Source organism: Stegastes partitus, unplaced genomic scaffold (genome assembly GCF_000690725.1).
Source record: "Stegastes partitus isolate 25-593 unplaced genomic scaffold, Stegastes_partitus-1.0.2 Scaffold32, whole genome shotgun sequence".
NCBI lineage: Eukaryota > Metazoa > Chordata > Actinopteri > Pomacentridae > Stegastes > Stegastes partitus.
In genome coordinates, this window is record NW_007577763.1 from 1,312,757 (window position 1) to 1,332,406 (window position 19,650).

General features: G+C 44.0%; 1 protein-coding gene across 2 annotated transcripts in view; it reads left to right on the forward strand.

The window, feature by feature from the left end:
- The window catches only part of lsamp (limbic system associated membrane protein), a 523,212-nt gene that overhangs the window by 496,317 nt on the left and 7,245 nt on the right, over positions 1 to 19,650 (forward strand). For both annotated transcript variants that reach the window (XM_008299969.1, XM_008299966.1), the window contains 3 exons: positions 8,291 to 8,422; positions 10,177 to 10,297; positions 16,853 to 17,001. In XM_008299969.1, coding sequence (XP_008298191.1) covers positions 8,291 to 8,422; positions 10,177 to 10,297; positions 16,853 to 17,001 — 402 coding nt within the window. The remainder of the gene's footprint in view (positions 1 to 8,290; positions 8,423 to 10,176; positions 10,298 to 16,852; positions 17,002 to 19,650) is intronic.

Sequence of the window (19,650 nt, forward strand, 5' to 3'; positions counted from 1 at the left end):
GAAGGCTCAGGGATGGTGGTGGGTGTGTGTGTGCACGCATGCAGACACGAGCGCACGTACTGTCACACTCATGCAGACAAAAGAAAATAAATGTTGCAGGGTCTTTTATGCTACTTGACTCTGAAGTTTCTCAAATCAGCTGCTTAACATAAATTAGCATTTGCAAAATAAATGTAATGTTTCGCACTGTGGTAAAGTGATGCTGATGAATGATGCATGAGAATATGCAAATGGGCACAATCCAGTTGAAGTTGCTGGTTTCACATCCCTCACCCCTCCGCCTCCTCCATGTGGTTCTCCCCCCCCCCTCCGTCTCTGGCCCGTCTCCTGCTTTGGAAGGTGGGGGGCTGCTGAGATTGCACAGAGCGTCGGTTGGCTGGCGCGCCCGTCCCACTGCTGTCCTCACTCCCACTTTAATTGACATGGAAAACTTGTAGTTGTTCACGCAAACTTCAAATTGCCAGTGCAATGCAAATCAGTAACCAGCAGGCATTTGTAGAAGTGTACTTCTTCCAGGCTGCTCAACTCAACTTCCCAACTCGCTCCAAAAAGCCTGCTGTTGCACATCCCAAAGGCTGCAGGGCTTTCAACAGTATAATGTGTGGAAAAAGACAGCAATTACATGCATTGTCTTTTCAGAATGGCTCTCGCTACGCTGCATAGCAAATTAGAGAAATGGCACACAAACAATTTCGGCTCGGTGTCCAAGAGGGGGTTAAATGCCACTTTTTAAAAAATCGTGCTCACAGTTCTTCTTTATGAAAACAATAACCGATGCCTCGTCGTCGTTGCTCGGCGATAAGCACATTCGCTAAATGGTTTGTACTTTGAAGAGCCATAAACTTTTGACTTTTTTATCTAGTTTTCCAGTAAATTTCACGTGCTTTCAGATGATAATGGCTGGGGAGACGAGCTGGCTGAAGTGCCTCGTTTAGGCCATCACTTCTCGGCTGCAGGGAGCTGTAATGCAGCTTACGGTATAACTTAATCACTCGCCAGTGTTTCCTGTAAGTCTCAGTAAGTTTGTGTTTACAGGATCCCCCGTTTCATACTCGGAGGGGTTACACCCACAGTCACTCCCACATCACAGGTGGGACTTTTCTCCAGCTTTATAAACAGTGGCTTTCTCAAAAAATGGTTTCCAGTCACCAAGCAAGGGTTAGTTTAGTTTCTCCAATAACGAGGATATTTTAGTTACTGTTGTTCTCTCAGGGTAAAGAAAAAGTAGACGTGCATTCTGCCACCTTTTCCCTCTGTGTTCCTTATTTTAAATTCTATCGCTAGAATAGCTGCAGGCTAGTGACACTTAAATGACCCCCTCCAAGGAGAAACGGAGGAAAGTTGGAGATAAACACATTCACCGTGGAAATGTAATCAATAGACATGCAATAAGCGCACCGCTGTTAGGCAGGGATTCAAACTCTGACCTGCATTCACACGTTTACGGAGGGGAAGGTAGCGGCACGGACATGGACCTGAGACAAACAGGGAGCACCGTGTCGCCTTTGTGCTGCCAAAAAGTTTGTATTTAGGTGCACGAAGGTGAGAAAGTGACTTGGAAATTGTTGGCTTATTTGTTTTTTCTTGTTTTTTTTGCATGTCTGGCCAAACAAACGTTGGGTCCTTTCTGAAACAGTGCTGACAGGTAAAGGTCGTGCAGGCGAGAACACAATAGGAATGTCAGTATCAATACAACAATATCAATAGAGGTGATGTTCTTCTTTTAGGGAGTAAGTACTTCAGATATTTCCTTCTTCAGCAGAAATAACTTCTTGAAGGTGTTTTAAAAATTGTCCATCAGCTTTTTTAGCAATCTTTTCTGCAGAATTCCTTCAGCTACAAGAAGGTTTATTTTATTTTATTCAAGCGCTGATGTGAGGTCGTTGTTGAATCAAGCTGCCCACCCCCGAGGCAGAGAAGTAACCCCAACCTTTCTAGCACCAGGCTTCACAGCTAGTTTGAGGTTTTTGCTCCTGAAAAGCTGTCTTTGGCCTGTGCCAGACGTTTCTACTGTTGTCCTGCCAAACAGCTCTATCTTTGATTCGTCTGTCCGGAGCACATTATTCCAAAGGGTCTGCTCTTTGTCTATACGTTCACTGTTGATTTGCTCTGATGTTCTTTAATGGACAGCAAAGGCTTTTCCTGGCACGCCGTCCGTGTGTGTGCGTTGACACCAACAGTTGGAGGAGTTCCCTGCAGATCCTCTGATGAAATTATGTGGCTATTAAAAACTTCTTTTTTGGGTCAAAAACTCTCAGTCTTTGGGTGAATTTGCCACTGGACAGTTTGGCAGCCGTCTGACATCCACCCCGCTGGGATTTTCCTTACAGTGCAGTGATTTAGTTCAAATAGGACCTTTTTAACTCTCTTGGCAGACTAATAGGCAACCACAACCTATTTGTTTCTGAAGGCCTTGGAAAGCGCTTTAGGTGATGACACCACACACTTGAACAGCAAAGAGAAGACCAGACCCTACATTAGAGCCCCGAGCGTGACCGTTTTCTAAAGCTTGTTCCCGCTGGATTTCAGGGCAATTACTGCCTGGTCGCATAATGTGCGCGCTCCACTGCCGCCCGCATCCACAAACTTTCTCACCATTCACAGTATAGAGAAAATTTAGAGTCTCATCCCATCCTTCAGGGAGAACACACTATTTCACTATATGGGTGAAGAAAGAGGAGCGTACCTGTTGGTGATAGCGTCGCAAAATAACATCCCAAACAGTTATTCTAGTGCAGCAAGTACACATTTCACACATTAGAAGGCGAGCTTAGGCTATGTGATCAAGGAGAACAGAGCAGGTATATCTCCAGACGAGTGTGTTGTGTATCAGCGCGTTGGATGTTTGTCCAATTCTTTCCATCTTTGTCAGAAACACAGATTTGTCCAAATGCCAGCTGGCTTTGCTTTTGTATCCTAAAAAAAACAAATTGAATCTTTGTTTTTTTTTTCAACTTAATTTGTTGACTCCATCCTTGTGGTTTGCACTAAATCCACAGACCTGCAGTTTATGTTTTCGTTACAGATGCAGCAGTAAAGTGCAGCCAGCCAATAAAGCTCTCCCTCTTCTGTTTTTAAGCAGCTGCAGTGCAAAGCTGCGTCTATTAAATATGAAAACATCATCAGATATTGCTTGCAGTTTTTTTTGACAGGTACTCGCCAGCTACAACTGCAGTCTTTAAACTTTCAGACTTTAATTTGCAAATGTTGAGAATAACAGTGATTAGTGTCTTAATAAATGTGAGCTGATGGCAGTGGCTGAAATCCATCTATTCATTATCTATTCTGACAATAAGGAAACAAGCTGGGGTGCACATGTACACCTTGTCGCCGGTCCATCACAGGACGAACACAAGAGAACAATAAACCACGCAGGCTCACATTCACGCCCGCAGCCGATTCAGAATGACCAGTTAACCCACCGGTAATGTGGGAGGAAGGCAGATACCCAGAGAAAACCCACGCAGCCACAGAGAGAACATGAAACTATACGCAAAGAAAGAGCAGCAAGTTCAAACCCAGAACATTCTCGTTGTGAGTCAAACCGCTGATCCACCGCGCAGTGACTATGACCATCACCCACCCGCTAACTTTGCTTTATCACCAAATACCCATCAGCCTCAGCTGCACTTAGGACGACTGAGAAAGGTGCTAGTACACTAAAACAAGAAAGTAAACATTAACATCAACACGTCAGCCTTATGTCCTGATGTCAGCAGAGAAAGTGCTCCATTTGGGAAAAAGCTATCTATAAAAGTGTGCCCACTCCTTGTCCTTGTGTTACTTAATATACTCTTTTTTTTCCCTCTCTGACACCCAGTCACCCTCCTCGATCCAGATTAGCATAGAAATGTGATGATATAATGAAGTGTAATGCCAGGATTCATGGGGCTTTTCTAATGTGCACACTTTGAATCAGTCAGTGCTCCCTGAAAACCTTCAAGGAAATCAGTCTTCACCCCGGTCCACGCGCGCCGGCTTCATGCTCACCGCGGAGAGATATTACGCCTCCACTCAAATCAATTCCCTTCAGACGAGATTAACCAATCCATCTTTATTACGCTTCATTAAACAGATAACACGTGAAGCACACGCAGGAAGCCGTATTCTCCCGTGTGCGCAGACAAAGACGCGTGAAATGTTGCATTGTGAGTAATTGTTTCCTTACACACTACGTCTCGTTCCTTTCATTCCTCATAATTGAGTCGCTCTTTCTGCGGACCAGGTGAGACTCCTGACAGCTAATTGTTACGCTTTAACAACTAGTCGAGCCGCACTCGTCTCTAATTTAAATTCTCTCCTCTCCTCTCTTTTTCTGTTCTCTGTTCTTTGATCTTTGCAGTCACCTGGTTCTCTCTCTCTCTCTCTCTCTTTATCCAGCACCAAACCAAAGTAGTGAAGAAGAGATTGAGCTTCAATAGAATTTCCATGGCAACAGATTTTCAATCATACCTCTCCAATTGCGTTACTCTGGCGGTTTGTCCAGGCAGAGCTGAATATGATGTGCTTTAGACTTTGATCATGATCCCACTGATCTTTCAATCAACATGGAGTAATACTGAATCAGCTGACCTCCATCTCCATCACGCAGCTGATTTGATCATTTGGCTTAGCTTTTTTTTTCTCCTCAAACACTGAGACCGCCCTGCTTTATCGACATCTGAGGGCATGTGTAAAAAGTCAGACTGTCGGTTTTGGGTTGTTATTGAGTTTTTACGGCATAAAATGACACGGTGTTTATGTGTGCTCGCCAAAGCAGAACCGCTGTTTTTCTATTGAGTCCCTGAAGTTGCCGGTTCACTTCTCGGGGCGTTTTGCTTTGGTTTCCCGAAGCCTGCAGCTCCTTAGTTGAAACATGAACACGAACTTGCCCACAGCCGAGACTACTGACATTTAGTGTTGCTACAAACAGCGCGTTTTCTCTCTCTCACCCCAGAGATCCCCTCTGTGCAATTTATTTTCACCGCCAAGATTCCATCATTCCTTATTTTCGTAGATTAAGGGAAGTATCAGTCGATGTTATAGAAGTTATTACATTTGCGGGGTCCTTGGAGAGTCCCCTTCTCATTCAGTGCAGATAATTGTGTCTTTTTGAGAAATACCCTGAGATCTGCACCGCTGGCACGCTGGCTACCAGGAGATCATTCCTCAGTTACTGCAGTTTTCAAAAAAATAAAAAAATAAAAATCATTTTCCATTAGATTGAAATATATGCAGAATGGATGCTCAAGTCAAAAGAACACTTTATCATTGTGTAGCACAAAAACACCGAGTAATTAACTCAATTAAATGTCACGCATCTAATAGATATTAATATATCGCAAATATTAATATCTTCGCTCTGCTGGGTTTTTTTCAGGCATGATGAAAGATGAAGTGCAGTTAACACGGCAGCAAATGACAGAATGTGTCATCTCCCCTCCTGACCCTCCTCCCATAGATCTGTAATAGGCAGATCTTTCCGAATGAGATCCACTGTGTTTGTTGCATGGGTAATTAGCAGCATTGCTCATTAAACAATTAGCCAGATATCTGTCTGATAGTCTCTGTGGCTTTTTTTTTTTTGCACTCTGTTCAGATGTTTTGTCTGACATTTGCAGACATCATTCCTCTGCTAATTGAAGCTTTCAGACAAAGCAACTAATTTAAGTCGGCCTAACAAGTCGCTGAATATCAAATGCGCTTTCTGCTGAAGAGCCCGTCTGAGCGATTCAGTCCGACTTCTTCGGCATGACCTAACTGTGAATTTGAGTTCCTTCTCTCGATGAATATGAATGCGGAAGCGGCTCTAATTCTAATTGCCGCTTTGTTTATTGAGCCCGTCGTTGAAAGCAGGTCTCGCAGAAATACAAGGTGTCACTGTGCTGCAGGCGCCCCCATAGACCCACATGTACGGTTTTGGCCTGGGAGGGGGTTTAGGGTTTGGACTTGTCTCTCAAACTGTCGACTGCACTCGCCATAAGTGTGTTATACAAGCGTGGCCTTTTAGAGCGGCTGTAAGCACAAACAGCATGTCGTATGAGCTGCTGTTGCTGCGTCAACACACCCACTTCTGATACCGTCATAAACTGAAATACAGCTTTTCAACCACTGAACAGAAATAACATACATTTCTCTGCACTGAGCATATCTTAAGTGTGAACGCGATTGGCCGTTTCACTGACACCGGTGGCAAAAACATAAAGCAGGAGGAGGACAAAAAGTGTATCATTGAAACACTGACAATTTTATTTTTTGTTGTTTTTCAATACACACATAATAAATATACATCTGTGTACAATTCTGGCAAAAAGGCATAAAAGCATCAAGGTTAAAATGAGGCGCTTTGTGAACCTGCTTACAGTCTGAGTAACGCGCCGCTCGCTGTTTACCGCCCGGCTCATTAGTGGAAGAAATAGAACCAAGTGGTTTTGGTGAAATAAAGTTATTCATTAATGAGGAACCTTGGCGACTGACACAAACAAAAGCAGGGAGACGAGGGAGAAGGGCTGGGGGGAGGCTGTTCAAATCAAAGAAATAAGCAAACCAACCCAAAAGAGGACACTTAAGATAACAGCTACAACTGTCCTTCCCTGAAGAAACCAGAAAACGCTAAATAATGAATCATTATTACCTGCCCTTACTTAAACAAAACCCCAAAAGACAGTCGAGGCAGAACCGCTGCTTCTAAATCGCTAAACAAGGGAGTGTGTTTGATGGCTATGTACTTAAGTCTAAGCCTGGTCCAGTCAAGAGTAAAGGGAATACATGTGGACTGTGTTCTCTACAACTATACCTTCTATTAGATGAAAACAATAACAAAAAGCACAATGGAAAGCGGATCGGTGCACCAGACTGGACGCTCCTTTCGCCAGAATCTTCCAGAACCACACATCCAACTCAGCAAACACATCAAGGCACTACCAGGAGGGTTGGACGCAGGTGGCAGGAATAAGTTGTGTCACAACAGTATGTACAGTAGACGTATGAAATGTGGTTCCAGGCGGTGGTTTTTGCCGACTATGTCTTGAATGGAAGCCGAAGCCTCCCACACTGCCCTCATCAAAGTCACGGTCCAGCACTGAACCCTCGCACACCGCTTTTACATAAATCAACGTGCTAATTGGTGTCTGCGTAGGGTCACGGTAATCCTAAGAACTTCCCTAAAAAGCAGCTGGGTTTCTCTTTCACCCGACATCTAAGAGGCCTGTCCGGCTCTGACTAACTGATGGGGACTTTCAGATACATACTGTAACCCCCAACTCACGAGGCTAACAGCCCGTTAACGACACGTGGCTCACACGCTTGGAGCTGTGATGGTCGTGAAGCTGCCAGGTCAGGGTTGACTCAAGATGTTCATGGTGATTACATTTTCTCAGGGGAGAGATCTGAAGACTACGTTCTAATAAATATTGTTGTGGACTACCTTTTCTGTTTTGGATAGGATACCAGTGCACGTCAGACCCAGCAAGGATAAAACAGCCACACACAAGCTGAGCAGTGTTGTACATGCAGTTCAATGCAGCAAGGAGTGCACAGACCTATAGACAGGGGAGACTAAACCACAGCTCTACCAACACAAGGCTCGACACAGGAGATCCAGATCCTCAGGGCAAGACTCAGCTGTCCATCTAAACCAGGGGTGTCCGGTCCTCAAGGGCCGCAATCCTGCATGTTTTAGATGTTTCCTTCTTCCAACACACCTGATTCAAATGATCAGGATCGTTATCAGGCTTCTGCAGAGCTTGATGATGAGCTGATCGATTGAATCAGAAAGAGGGAAACATCTAAAACTTGCAGGATTGCGGCCCTCGAGGACCAGGATTGGACACCCCTGATCTAAACGATGAAGGACTCTCCTTTGAGGACAGCGATGTTTTCATTCTGCACAGGGAAGACAGATGGTTTAAAGTGGAACGGCCGTCTCCAAACAGAGGAGGTGGTCTGTACACCACTTATTAGGTCTTAAGATCTCAGAAACCTCTTAGATGAGAGGTGGAACATCTTCAGGAACTAGAGAAGAAACGTCCCGTTGTCTTCTCCTCGAGTTCTTAGGATGTTAATCAGTGAGCTTTAGGTTTCGGCAGGTGTTTTTTATTTGAACAGACCAGTGTAAGAGAGGCATCAATGTACCCAAGAACTGAGCTGCTCCGTTTGAAGTTTGATTATTTATTGCTGTTCTCCAGAAAATCCAGCGGAAATCCATCATTTAGTCAGTTCCCCCTCCGCTGTAGCCCTCCTCCTGTCTGTACTCGCTTTGTCCCTCCTTCAGTCAATCCCTCACCTCCTTTGTCTTTCTGTCTCTCTGCAGCGGAGCCGCTGGACGGAGAAGAATACCTGGACATTATAGGTATCACGCGAAACCAGGCGGGTCGTTACGAATGCAAGGCCAGCAACGACGTCGCCACGCCCGATGTCAAATACGTCAATGTGGTTGTCAACTGTAAGTAACAACGGACTGCAGCGCATGCTTTATTCAAAACCAATCAATATTCTCGCCACATTTAATGTCAGACATTTCACAAGATGATACACTCAACAGGAAAGCCTATAAAAGTCAAGAACGGAGTTAAGAGTAGGAGCAGGTAGAACACAGCGTGGCAGGGAGTCAAGGGTGTATCTTGAAAGTTTTGAAGGACTCTTTCGTCTTCTCGAGATGAATCCAGGTAGGACGGAGGAAGATCTTTAACTTTGATTGCAGCTGTCGTTTCTATGGTAATGCTCACGTACCACATCATCGCTTTAAGAGACACTTGGAATTTAAAACGAGATCACCTAATTACCTCTCGTCGGGCCTCCGTGTTAGATCTGCTGAGTGTTTTACAGATGTTGGCTTGTTCAGGATTGATGAACAGCTCATGAAACACATCACAAACCAACTGCCCCCAGAGGAGTTATAGAATTCTCTTTGATCTGAACAAATCACGTATGGCTGTTTGCCCAAAGCGTACTTTAGCCAAGTCTGAGTGCCTGAATGAAATGATAAAGATTTCTACATTAAACCATTTCTTAGTGTTTAATCCTAAAATGGAAAACGGGTATTAATCCACTGGGGACGTACGTCTGGCCACTGGGATGTTTGTAGGACTTGTGTGATGAATGCTGACAAACCTGATGAATTTTAATATTTTGCGCTCATTTATTTTTAATGTCAGGCCCCAGATAATCTATGTTACCTTGGTTCTTGATGCTGCAAGGGTGAAAGTGAAATGAGATTCTACACTTTAGCATGTGGCGGCTTATCTCGTATACTTGTGTTTACTTGGTTTTATCTCTAAGGTTCGATACAGAGGATTAGTCATCATGTAAAAAAGGCATTTTCTCTGCTTCAAGCTTCTATCAATGATATTATTCAGACATGGGTGACGCTATAGGACTAACTTGCTTTTCTGAAAAGTATTTCGAAGAACTATTGTGTTTTATTATTGCACGCTATCTGTGACTAATGTTTTAAGCTAACGGACATCAACATGAAACGTCCCCAGTTTGTTGTTTGCAATAAGTTTTCTGAGATTGTTCAAATGTGCAAATTGGTTTTTATATTTCTAAAAAACATCCCCCAGTTTACTTGCATTACCAGAACTGAAGTTTGAACTTGAAATCTACTTTAAAAGTTTAGGGATTTTGAATATCTTTTATATACTTCTATCACATATTTCAGATAAGACTGTCAACAGCCAGACTAAATCCATTTTCACCACTTTCTAGGAGTAAAATGTTCAATAGTCTACGACTGATATATGAACAAGCCTCTCTGTAAAACTCTTCAGAATATAGAGAGAAATAAAAGTGAAAAGTTTGGTGTAGATTTCTGGCTCAGAGTACGAGGAAAAGAGAAAAAACAAATTGGGGGAAAATGGCCTCTGAAGTTATCTATTGTAAAATTCTGCACATTTTTATTTACTTTTTGTGTCACAGATTTCCTGAAATGTTGCAGACGAGCCATTATCTCATTAAACATGCACCAATTTGCATAATGTGGTAAAAATAAACCCCTAAATGTGCATGTTGGACGTGTTCCACCAGTCGAAGACATGCTCTGGAAGCAAAATCTCAAAATTGACCACAACATGAAAATGTTTTTTTTTTGCCTGTCGTGTCTCAGCAAACACTTTCATGCCCAAATTAGCCCAAACACGAGGGCTGCCTTGGTTGTCGGTTTTAACATGTGTGACTTATTTCCGTGTGACTCCGCAGACCCTCCGACAATAAAGAAAACCCAGAGCTCGGAGACTCCGGTGGGTCGCATGGGGACGCTGCAGTGCGACGCCACCGCTGTGCCCACACCAGAGTTCGAATGGTACAGAGACGAAAAAAGGTAAACTTGCATATGGCTGATCTGTCCTCAGAAAAGAAATGACACTGAAGCTTTACATGCTGAGAGAAAACACTGGCAGTCACGGACCAAAATGAAACTCACGCTGCTTCAGGATCATGTTGCAAAGCTCAGGCTGTGTGTTTTCTTTTCCTACTTTGCTTTTAAATCCAATCAAGGGCTAAGAGTGAACTAAAATATTAATATAATTAAAATATGAGCTGTATACAGTCTGCTCTGTACAAACAAGCCATTATATAGAACACAAGCCATTAGCCTCTCTTATCGCAAACAACCACGCCAACTTTAAGACTGATGATTACAGCGCTGCAGTGTAAGATGGAAAACCATCTCTCTCTTAGACGTCAGTTTACTGGAAGGAACAAAGTCTTTGGGGGGGAAGCCTTCGCAGCACTTTGAAACGCTTTGCTGCATTGCAATCCTGTCGCGAAACGTTCTGATTTTTGATGATTATTAATTAGCTGCAACTATGAAGAGCTGCGGGTGACAAGCACGGGATGAAGGCTCGCCGAAATAACTTGACCTGACTCCACTCGAGGCGAGTGGCGAGCTTGATTTATGTCGTTGCCATTACAAATAAAATAATCAGGCAAAAATAATGAGATTTACATTGAGCGTGCTTAGGCTATGATAGCTGTTAAAAGGTTGTCGCTGTTTACTGTTGCTTGCACAATTAAGGCACGATGAATGACTAGCACGACTTTCTAAATTAGAAAGAAAAATCCCATGAAGCAGCGGTCCCAACGCGCGGGCCTTTAGTGGACATGAGCCGCCTTTGAACAATCGGGTTTGTGGTTCTGCAATAAGCCGACTGTTTATTTAAATGGCCGGGATCTTTCCACACGCTTTGTCCTGAGTTGATTCTTCTTCCTCAGCTCCCAGATGTGGCAGCAGCAGCTTTATTACTTTCTTCCCCGTGCCAGACATGCTTGGTACGGTTTGACCTCGTGCTTATGATGGATCCCTTTGACAAACCTGCCCTTTTACAGCGGCCCCTTTGTCACACCCCTATGTTAGTTTGATGACATCATCTGTGTAGCGTGATAATGACTAATCACCCACTTAATCGCTCACTAGGCTGAGAAAAAGGAGAACAGCTCGGCCGTCCTCCTGTGTGCAATTTATACACTGTAGTCACTGAAAATCTCCTTTTCTCATGCTGCAAGTGATTCTACTGAAATGGAAATCAGCCTACTGTACCGCCTCCCGTGGAACTGCAAATTGGGTGGCCAGCCGTAGATGTTCATTGGAAAGCTATCAATTTAAGTGGCGCGCATGTGTCTGGAAAACACTCGAAGGCGATCAAAACGTAATGACATTCGACGGCAATGACAACCTGCTCCCCTCCGTTTCCACACTTGTCGTTTAATAACCCGGGAGATTTCCTCCTCTGCGTCCGACTCGCCACCTGAGTCGGCCCGCGAGCCTCGGTGGGAGAAAAAAAAAAAAAGCTAACGATAAGAAAATTGCAACAAAAAATCCATGATTTCACTCAACCGCAGCAGGAAAAGTTCACAGAAGATTGGAAGGAAAATATTGCCGGAGTGCCACAAGTGTTATCACCGATACGGTCTCCAGAATAATAGGCCTATCGCGGCAGTGCTTCAAGAGAAAGATTTATGGTAGTTGAAATATTTTTGCATTATCTGTTGTTTCCAACCTCCATCTATCTCAGATGTTTTGTCCCCCGGAGGAGTTTGGCTATGTGCCCGTTCATGACGCCCCTCTCCCTCTGTGCCAGTGGGGAAGACTTATAGCAGACGATGATGTTAATGCACCATAATAATGTCGTTTACCTTTGATTGGCTAGTTGATTTTATAGACCCCTTCCCCGAGAATCAGAGCTAATGCACTGCAGCCTGTTGTGTCCTGTTTACCCAATTCCTAAGGTGAAGTCCTAATCAGTCAGCACATGTTTTGGAAACCCTGAAGCCTGTGGTTCTTACATGGCATGTGCAAGTTAAAGGTCTCACATGCACCGCCTTTAATTCTCTGTAGTCTTTAAACAGTCGGGTCTTTGTTGCAGGTAGCAGGAGTTTTCTAATTGGTGGCAGCTATTTGTTTTAGCAGCTGTCATGACAACTGCTGTTGGCAGATTTCGACTGAAAACAACATCTTCAGGCTGCTTTTTTACAGGAGCGTTTCCAGTTTAAGTGAGATTTAAAGATGAATAGCATGACTGATTGTAAAGCAAACTGACCCTACACGCTCATACAAAAACCCAACAAATCCAAATATTTCCTTTGAGCAAGCATGTTGGCAGAACAGTGAAGAGGCAGAATTCCCTTTTACCAGAAAGAGACGGGCAGCAGAACCAGGCTCAGGGCAGGCAGACGTCCGCTTGGACTGGGAGGGTAAAGGACAAACCACAGGAAAGAGAAAATAAACATGCAATAGTGGATATAAAGAGGAAGTGACAAGGATCAGGCAGCAATGTGTGGATTCATTCTGCACACTTCTGCATTCATTTTAGAACAAATTCAAAAACACACCACCGTCAGATTCTCTTCATTTATTCTCCCTCGATGAAGCTAAATTAAATCTTGTAAACCAAAGATATCTGCAGCTTTTAAGCGTCAGAACAAACCATTCTCCCAACGCAGTCACACTGACAGTGAAACGTCTTGGTGAGATAGTTTCAACCCCACAGATGACACCTTCACTAAAAAGCATGAATACACCCTCGCTATCAATTAAACATGTTAAAAAAGGCAGACAGAGCGCTGGGACAGGAGAACGTGTCTCATATCTAACATCACCTCTCATTTCATCCAGAAACACGAACACTGTGCTTCTAATTTGTTTAAGACAAACTGTGAGGTTTTTTTTGATCAGCTTTGGTTCCTTGCTGTATTAAGCCTTCTTTAATCCCTTCCTTACATGATATTTTGCCAAACACACAAAGCTGTCATGTTTCATATTTTAATTACTGCTCGTGTTCAGATCTTGGATTATTTGAGCAAAGTCTCCTTGTATGTGACATTGATTCATTGTTATTCTCTGTAACATTCTAAATATCTTTTGTTTCTGATTGGTTTATGTTGGGAGGAAAGTCAGCGTTTGTGCCAAGTGTAGTATTTTATGTTATGTTTACAATGTGACACTTCCACACATCTAAAAGGAAACCTTGCCTCTTGATCCGGATCGGTTCATCTTGGCATATTCCACATTTTTGTAGTTTCCCCTCGCTAGGTTGTTGTACCCCGAACAAACTGCATCGCAGCTCTCTTGGAACAGGAATGAGACACATTTTTGTTCCAGTTATCTGTTGGCAGGTTCCAAAAGCTTCGCTCTCACCTGCCCAAACAAACCAAACTGAAGGAGTAAACACTCCAGAGTTCGAACACAAGCTGCTCAACGCAAACTGGCTCTGAGTGGAGAGCTTAACCCGCCTGACTCTGCATATCCATCCTGTGTCAGTCACAATATCTACATAGAGCCACGGACCTCCTCAAGTGCAACTCATGATGTGAAACGTAAATAAAACACAACTCCACAGCGTCTCCGACTTGACCAGGATCTGAGTGGAGACGTAATTAGCCTCAGCAGACACCGATGTATCGTGAAAGCAGCAGGACGTAAACGATCACTGTTGCTTCCTGGATGTCGTGACCCTTCCTGCTCTTTTTGTCTCCTCTCGCTGGTTGTGCAAGATGCGGTTTGAATCAACGAGTAAATCACACAGCATCAGCTGCCTCCATGTTCTGTCAAATGATTTTGTAACGTTAACCCTAAAGGAGAAGCTACCAATCTGGTTGTGCACAGAGAAAACGCTGTCCAGTTTTAGGAATTCATTACAGCACTTGGATTTTGTTGGCAGAATCAAGCCCTGTCTGTCTGCAAAGGCGTCTTCTGAAGAGTCTCTCCAGCTCTTTGTGCAGTAAATCACTCCACCCATGCTTCCGACATGAGAAAATCCAAAGTGAGCTGTCAGCGAATGTGACAGACAGATATGTTTGTTGTTTTGTCAGCTGATACACGGCTGCCACAACCAGCAGGCCGTTTCAATCATCGCTGGGTTACAAGTCTCAGCAGGACTCTCCACTTGATTTCATTTATCATCGGCCTTGAATCATAACAGGCCTGTCACTTTCTATGGCAGTGATAACCTACTTTAGATGCTCCCACACGCTGCAGAATCAAATCTGTCCATCTGATGATTTGCTCCGGTCTTTCATCTGTACCGGCTTCAGACGGCAGCCTCGCGCGCACGCTGCATGCCCTCCGCCAAATAGACGGGTCAAATCATTTCAATCAAGGGCTTAATGTTGCACAGCGGCTCTGTGCATCAAGAAGCGATTGTTGGAAGATATCCAGTAGAGCACTGCTGCCCTCTGCCTGTCAGGAGAGACAGCAGGCGTGATGCAGCGGTGATAAGAACACCTCAAATAATCCCTCCAGAAAAACAAAAACTAAAGCGGATAGACAGTTTCTGCCAACTTTTTTGATAATATATTCCGGCCCATTATGCCGGATGAATGGAGCTGGCAGATACACAGGCGTAGCTGAAGATGAACTTGAAACCAGAAGTGAGGGAAGTTGCAGATGTGCGTGTGCCAACGTGTTAAAAGTTAAAATGGGCAGCAGAAATGTGCAGCTCGATAAATGCTGACATGAAGAAGATGCACCTCGGCTGCCAGCTCTTCACACTCCAGCGTTGTGCTGCGGGCGGTTCGAACTCACAGCCTTTGCACCAGAACAGCGAACCTAAAACCTTCACCGTGAAAACAAAAGAGAGCGCTGTCTCTTTTGACCTGTTTAGGTCAGTTTACTCCCCTGCTGCTGCATTACAATCATGCACTATAATCTATTGTAAAAATAGCTGTTTGCTCTCAGCTCTCGGTGGTGCGGTGCACTATCTGGGTCTCTCAGCACGCTCTGTGGGCAGGCAGGCCTTTTTAATAGTGCAGTCACTTCTCATGAAGACACGCTGGAGAATATATCTGCCGCTCGCCTTATCGTTGGAGGAGGGGCTTTGCGTTTAGATGGAGTGGGGACGCTGCCGGTGCACTTGCCCTCTCTTAGGTCTCGCTCTCGCTTTCACACACACAAACACACATTGTTCCCAAGGTGTCCCTCCGGGAAGGACCTCAGCACTTTATCACGTCCCCCCACTCCCCAGCCAGCCGAAATATGCTGCGCCATGATGTGCGTTTCCCTTTTTATGTTAATACTTCCTATCAGCCAAGTGTGTGTCAGCACAAACTCCTCGCTCCCCTGCTCAAATTCCGATTACCACATTACCCAGACTTAAGCAGGATTAAGTTGAGGCGCCTTAAATGAACTTCACCTCATTCATGATATGAAAGGGCTCAATCAGCCCCGAACAAGCCGAATCCATTATGTGTGCCGAGCTATTAAAAGAGTTTTATTTAGTTGCGATGATGTAAGGAGCAGTTCATCAGCGAGGTATACAGTCTGAGTCAGCAAATTGTATTGATTAATTTGCTGCAAATGGGGTTCAAGGTTGACACAATTGATTGTCAGAAGTTTGATGGTCGTTACGAGTCCCAGAAGTGCGGGGCGGGACTCGGGCAGCATGCTAATCAATCATTCACCCAAAAGGGGGGTAAAGGGATCCTTTTTGGTTGATGGTAGCAAAGCAAACAACCAATTCTATATTAAAAGAGATCAATGACATTTGAGCTGAAGAAATGCACGCCGTATATTAAACGTCTGCAGAGCAAAGTTTGTTTCACGTTTACACTCGGTTCCAGGTGACGGGTTTACAAGTTGTTCTGTTCTGCCGGCCTAAACGAAAACAGACTTTTTTTTTTTACAGCTCTGACCACGACAGCGTTGCCTCTCTGGTGAACTGCATCTTGTTGTCTTTGCTCGCCACATAATCCAAAAGGTCAAGGATTGCTTCCTGCTAAATGCAGTGTTGTTGTGTGGAGCCATTAATGAAAAAGGTTTGTTCCAATAAGAGAAAAAGGCTTATCTCCCCTCTTAGCAATCACAACGCCTACACTCAGAGAGTTCACCGGCCTGACACTGACCCCTGCTGTTGCTAAGTGCTCGCCGGCATGAAAGCATCACTCGCTGAGCCACATAATTAGTGTTATTGGCTATCGAAAAGACGTTTGCTCACATACAGTAACAGCAAACGAACAAAGGATTTTCACTGAGATCCCTGTTGAAGAAATACGAGAAGAAAAACAAAAAAAGCATAAGGCTGACAAAATGAACACGTTAATAGCGTGTGATGTCGTGAAGAGATTCACAGATACGCGTTGCTGCACCTCTGGGATGTCACGCCACGCTCAGAAAACAGCTGAATCCTGCCAGCACACGGTGGAAAGTGTCATGTTGCTGAAAAGCTGATAATCAGATCTATTTTTAGAAGTAGGTCATGACTAATTTATCAGTGTGCAAACTGTGCAAAAACTGTGCATTCTCTTTTGCCTAATTGAGCTTTTTCCTTCACGTTTACCTGCACAGACTCTTTTTTTTATTCTATTATTTTACCGAAAATGTCACTAACTTTACAATTTCCTTACTTTGCAGTTTCACTTCTGTCTGTGTCTCCTCTTCCAGGCTGTCCAATTCCCAGGGCATCAACATCCAAATTCTTGGCACCACCACCATTCTCATGATTGCCAATGTCACCGAGGAGGATTATGGGAACTACACCTGCGTGGCCTCAAACCGACTGGGCGTCCAGAATGCCAGCCTTTTCCTCTATAGTGAGTAGACATTTGCAATACACTGTAGATTCATTATTTATTTATTTTATTTAATATTTAAAATCTACTTCTATCAGGATTATGATATCAACGACAGCCCGTTTGAACAAATTTAAATCACTGCGAGTTTCAAGGTTGAACCGAAGTGTTTATTCTATTAACCTAATTTCCTGAAACTCGGCGCTGTTGTGTGGATTGTGCTTTAATCTTCGCCACTGAAATACTGAAAGCCAGAAGTAAAACCTTTTTTTTTGTGTGCTCAACTCTGCACGGCAGTGATTTGACAAAGTAGGAATGTGGCTCAAGAGGGAAGGTGACATCTGGTGTACGGGTGAAGTTTCTTGTCAAGTCATTTCTTAATTTTATAGCCCAAGTTCACAAATTTGCCTCCAGGGATTTTAAAATCTGTGCAGCGCTCGAGACCCTCTGTCTGTTCAGCCTCAATTTTAATAAGCAAAAACTCCCCAAAAACCCCCTAATGGGGGAAAAAAAAGAGGAGACTTCCGGAAGACGAATCTCTCTTCAAGGACGGTCAGACAGTAAATTTAATGTCTGTAAAAAAAATACAAAATGTACAATGAAGGGGACAAACTTGATCAGCCAGAACATTAAAACCGTCTGCCTGATGTTACGTCAATACAGCTCTGGAGGTGGACGTCTGGGGAGTCCACTGGAGTCTCTCAGCAGCAGGTCCTTTGGGTCCTTTGGGTTCCTTGGGTTGTGGGGTGGGTCCCTCAGCTGCTTCATCAGTTTGGGATCTGGAGAGTCTGAAGCTCTGGTCAATGCCTTGGGCTCTTTGTCGTGTTCCTCGAGCTGGGTGCATTTTCCTGCTAGGAATGTTGTCATGGGTTGGTTTGTTTGGTCCTGAACGTCTACGTGGATGGTTCATGTCAAAGTTTTCCACCTGTCACGGGTGTTAATGGTGGAATATGACCTGGGAAAGAAAAGCAGCTACACATGAGACAAAACTCAACTTGTCCAGGAGAGAAAAACAAAAATACAGACAGAGAAGCTGAATCTCCTGGATGAGAAGCAGCAAAGAAACATGATAGTCCATGAGAGCATCATCAGATTGTCTTGATCCACTTTCAGGGCCCCAAACTGTCCCAGACAAAGGCTAATGTTTAGCATCAATCATACGTTCAGCTTGGTGGGAAACACCTGAAAATGGCAGAATGGCGTTCAGAGTTTCATAGAGAAATGACCACAGGGGGTCTGAGAGATATTCCATAATCTACAAATAAACCCAACAGCCTATCTGATCAGCGTGTGAGTGTCGCACACATCGGCACGTTGGCGTTTGCTCCATTATTCATGAACCTTCCTGGTTGGATGTTTTTCCACTTGAGGGCATAAAAACATTTTAACAAGTGGCGGTGACGCCGTCATGTTTCTGGCTTTTATAGCTCCAGATGCAACATTAGCTTTCATTTGGAGCCGTTTTTTCTGGCTACAGGTTGAAGCCGAGGCTCGCTCTCCTCTTAGATCGTTGATTTTTGGTTTCCATCAACACAAATCTAAAACTCTGTAGTTACTCAGATATGTTAATCACCCATTTGGCGCCAGGCAGGTAGCTTATCAGAGCTGTTTCGCTCGTAATGAGTGCATATGTTGGTTGCTGCGAGCAGCTTGGATTGAACAGCGTTTGTAAAGGGTTGAGCCAGAAGATGCTAAAAGCTCTGATTCAGATTTAATGTTGTGTTTTTTTATTTTTTTTTACATTCACACCTGCCAGCCATCCAACACAGTTGTTTCACTGACTCACAGTGAATCACAGAACCAGAAAAAAAAACATTGCTTGAATTGCTTTCTATGAGCTAAAGCTTTGAAGGTTGTTGCACTCTAAAGCCTAACTGGCACAGTGCTGGTGTGAGATAGTGGAGCGTGGCTTCCCCACCATTTGAATGTGATATCAAAGCACCACTCAGAGCAACACACGGTGCTTATCCAAACTTCAATAGATGCAACGGTGTGGCGCACAAACAGAATGCCACCAGCACCATAAACAATACAGACCAATAAGCACACGTCGCAGCGGCTGAACTCGATGAAAACGGGCTGTGTTTTCTCTGCCAACACTTGAAAGCTGCAAAAAGATGAAATTGTGGCACAAAGGCGCCAAATCCAGCTCAAAGCATCTGCTGTGACATCACTGATCGGGGTTTCACCAAAAGTGAGACACAACACATGGTGTGAAGAGAGGTGCAGCTTCTTCTCTGTGACATAACGTTATATATAAGTTCTGTGATTGATTCTGCTCAGCACACGGTAACACAACAGGCTGAAGCAGGCTCAACAAACTGTTGTTTCCTCCATGAAAACGATCTCCTCGTGCCTTAAGCTAGCTTAGATTTAACCATAGACTGTATAAAAGATGGACGTAGCAACCGGCCCCGAAAAATGAAGCCAATCTGGAAGTGTCAAAAACCTGCAATATCACTACGTCCACTAGCTGCTGGCTCCCATAAACTTGAATTAGAAAAGAAGTGATCACAGATCATGAAATACTGCATTCCTACAGCTCAGGATTTTTTTAAAATTAGTTTTCATGGTCAAATCCAGAGATCAGGTGGCCAATCTGAAAATAAATCAATACTGAATTTTTTAAAAATCGTCAACATGTTGCGGGGCAAGGGGCGTGGCTGGCTT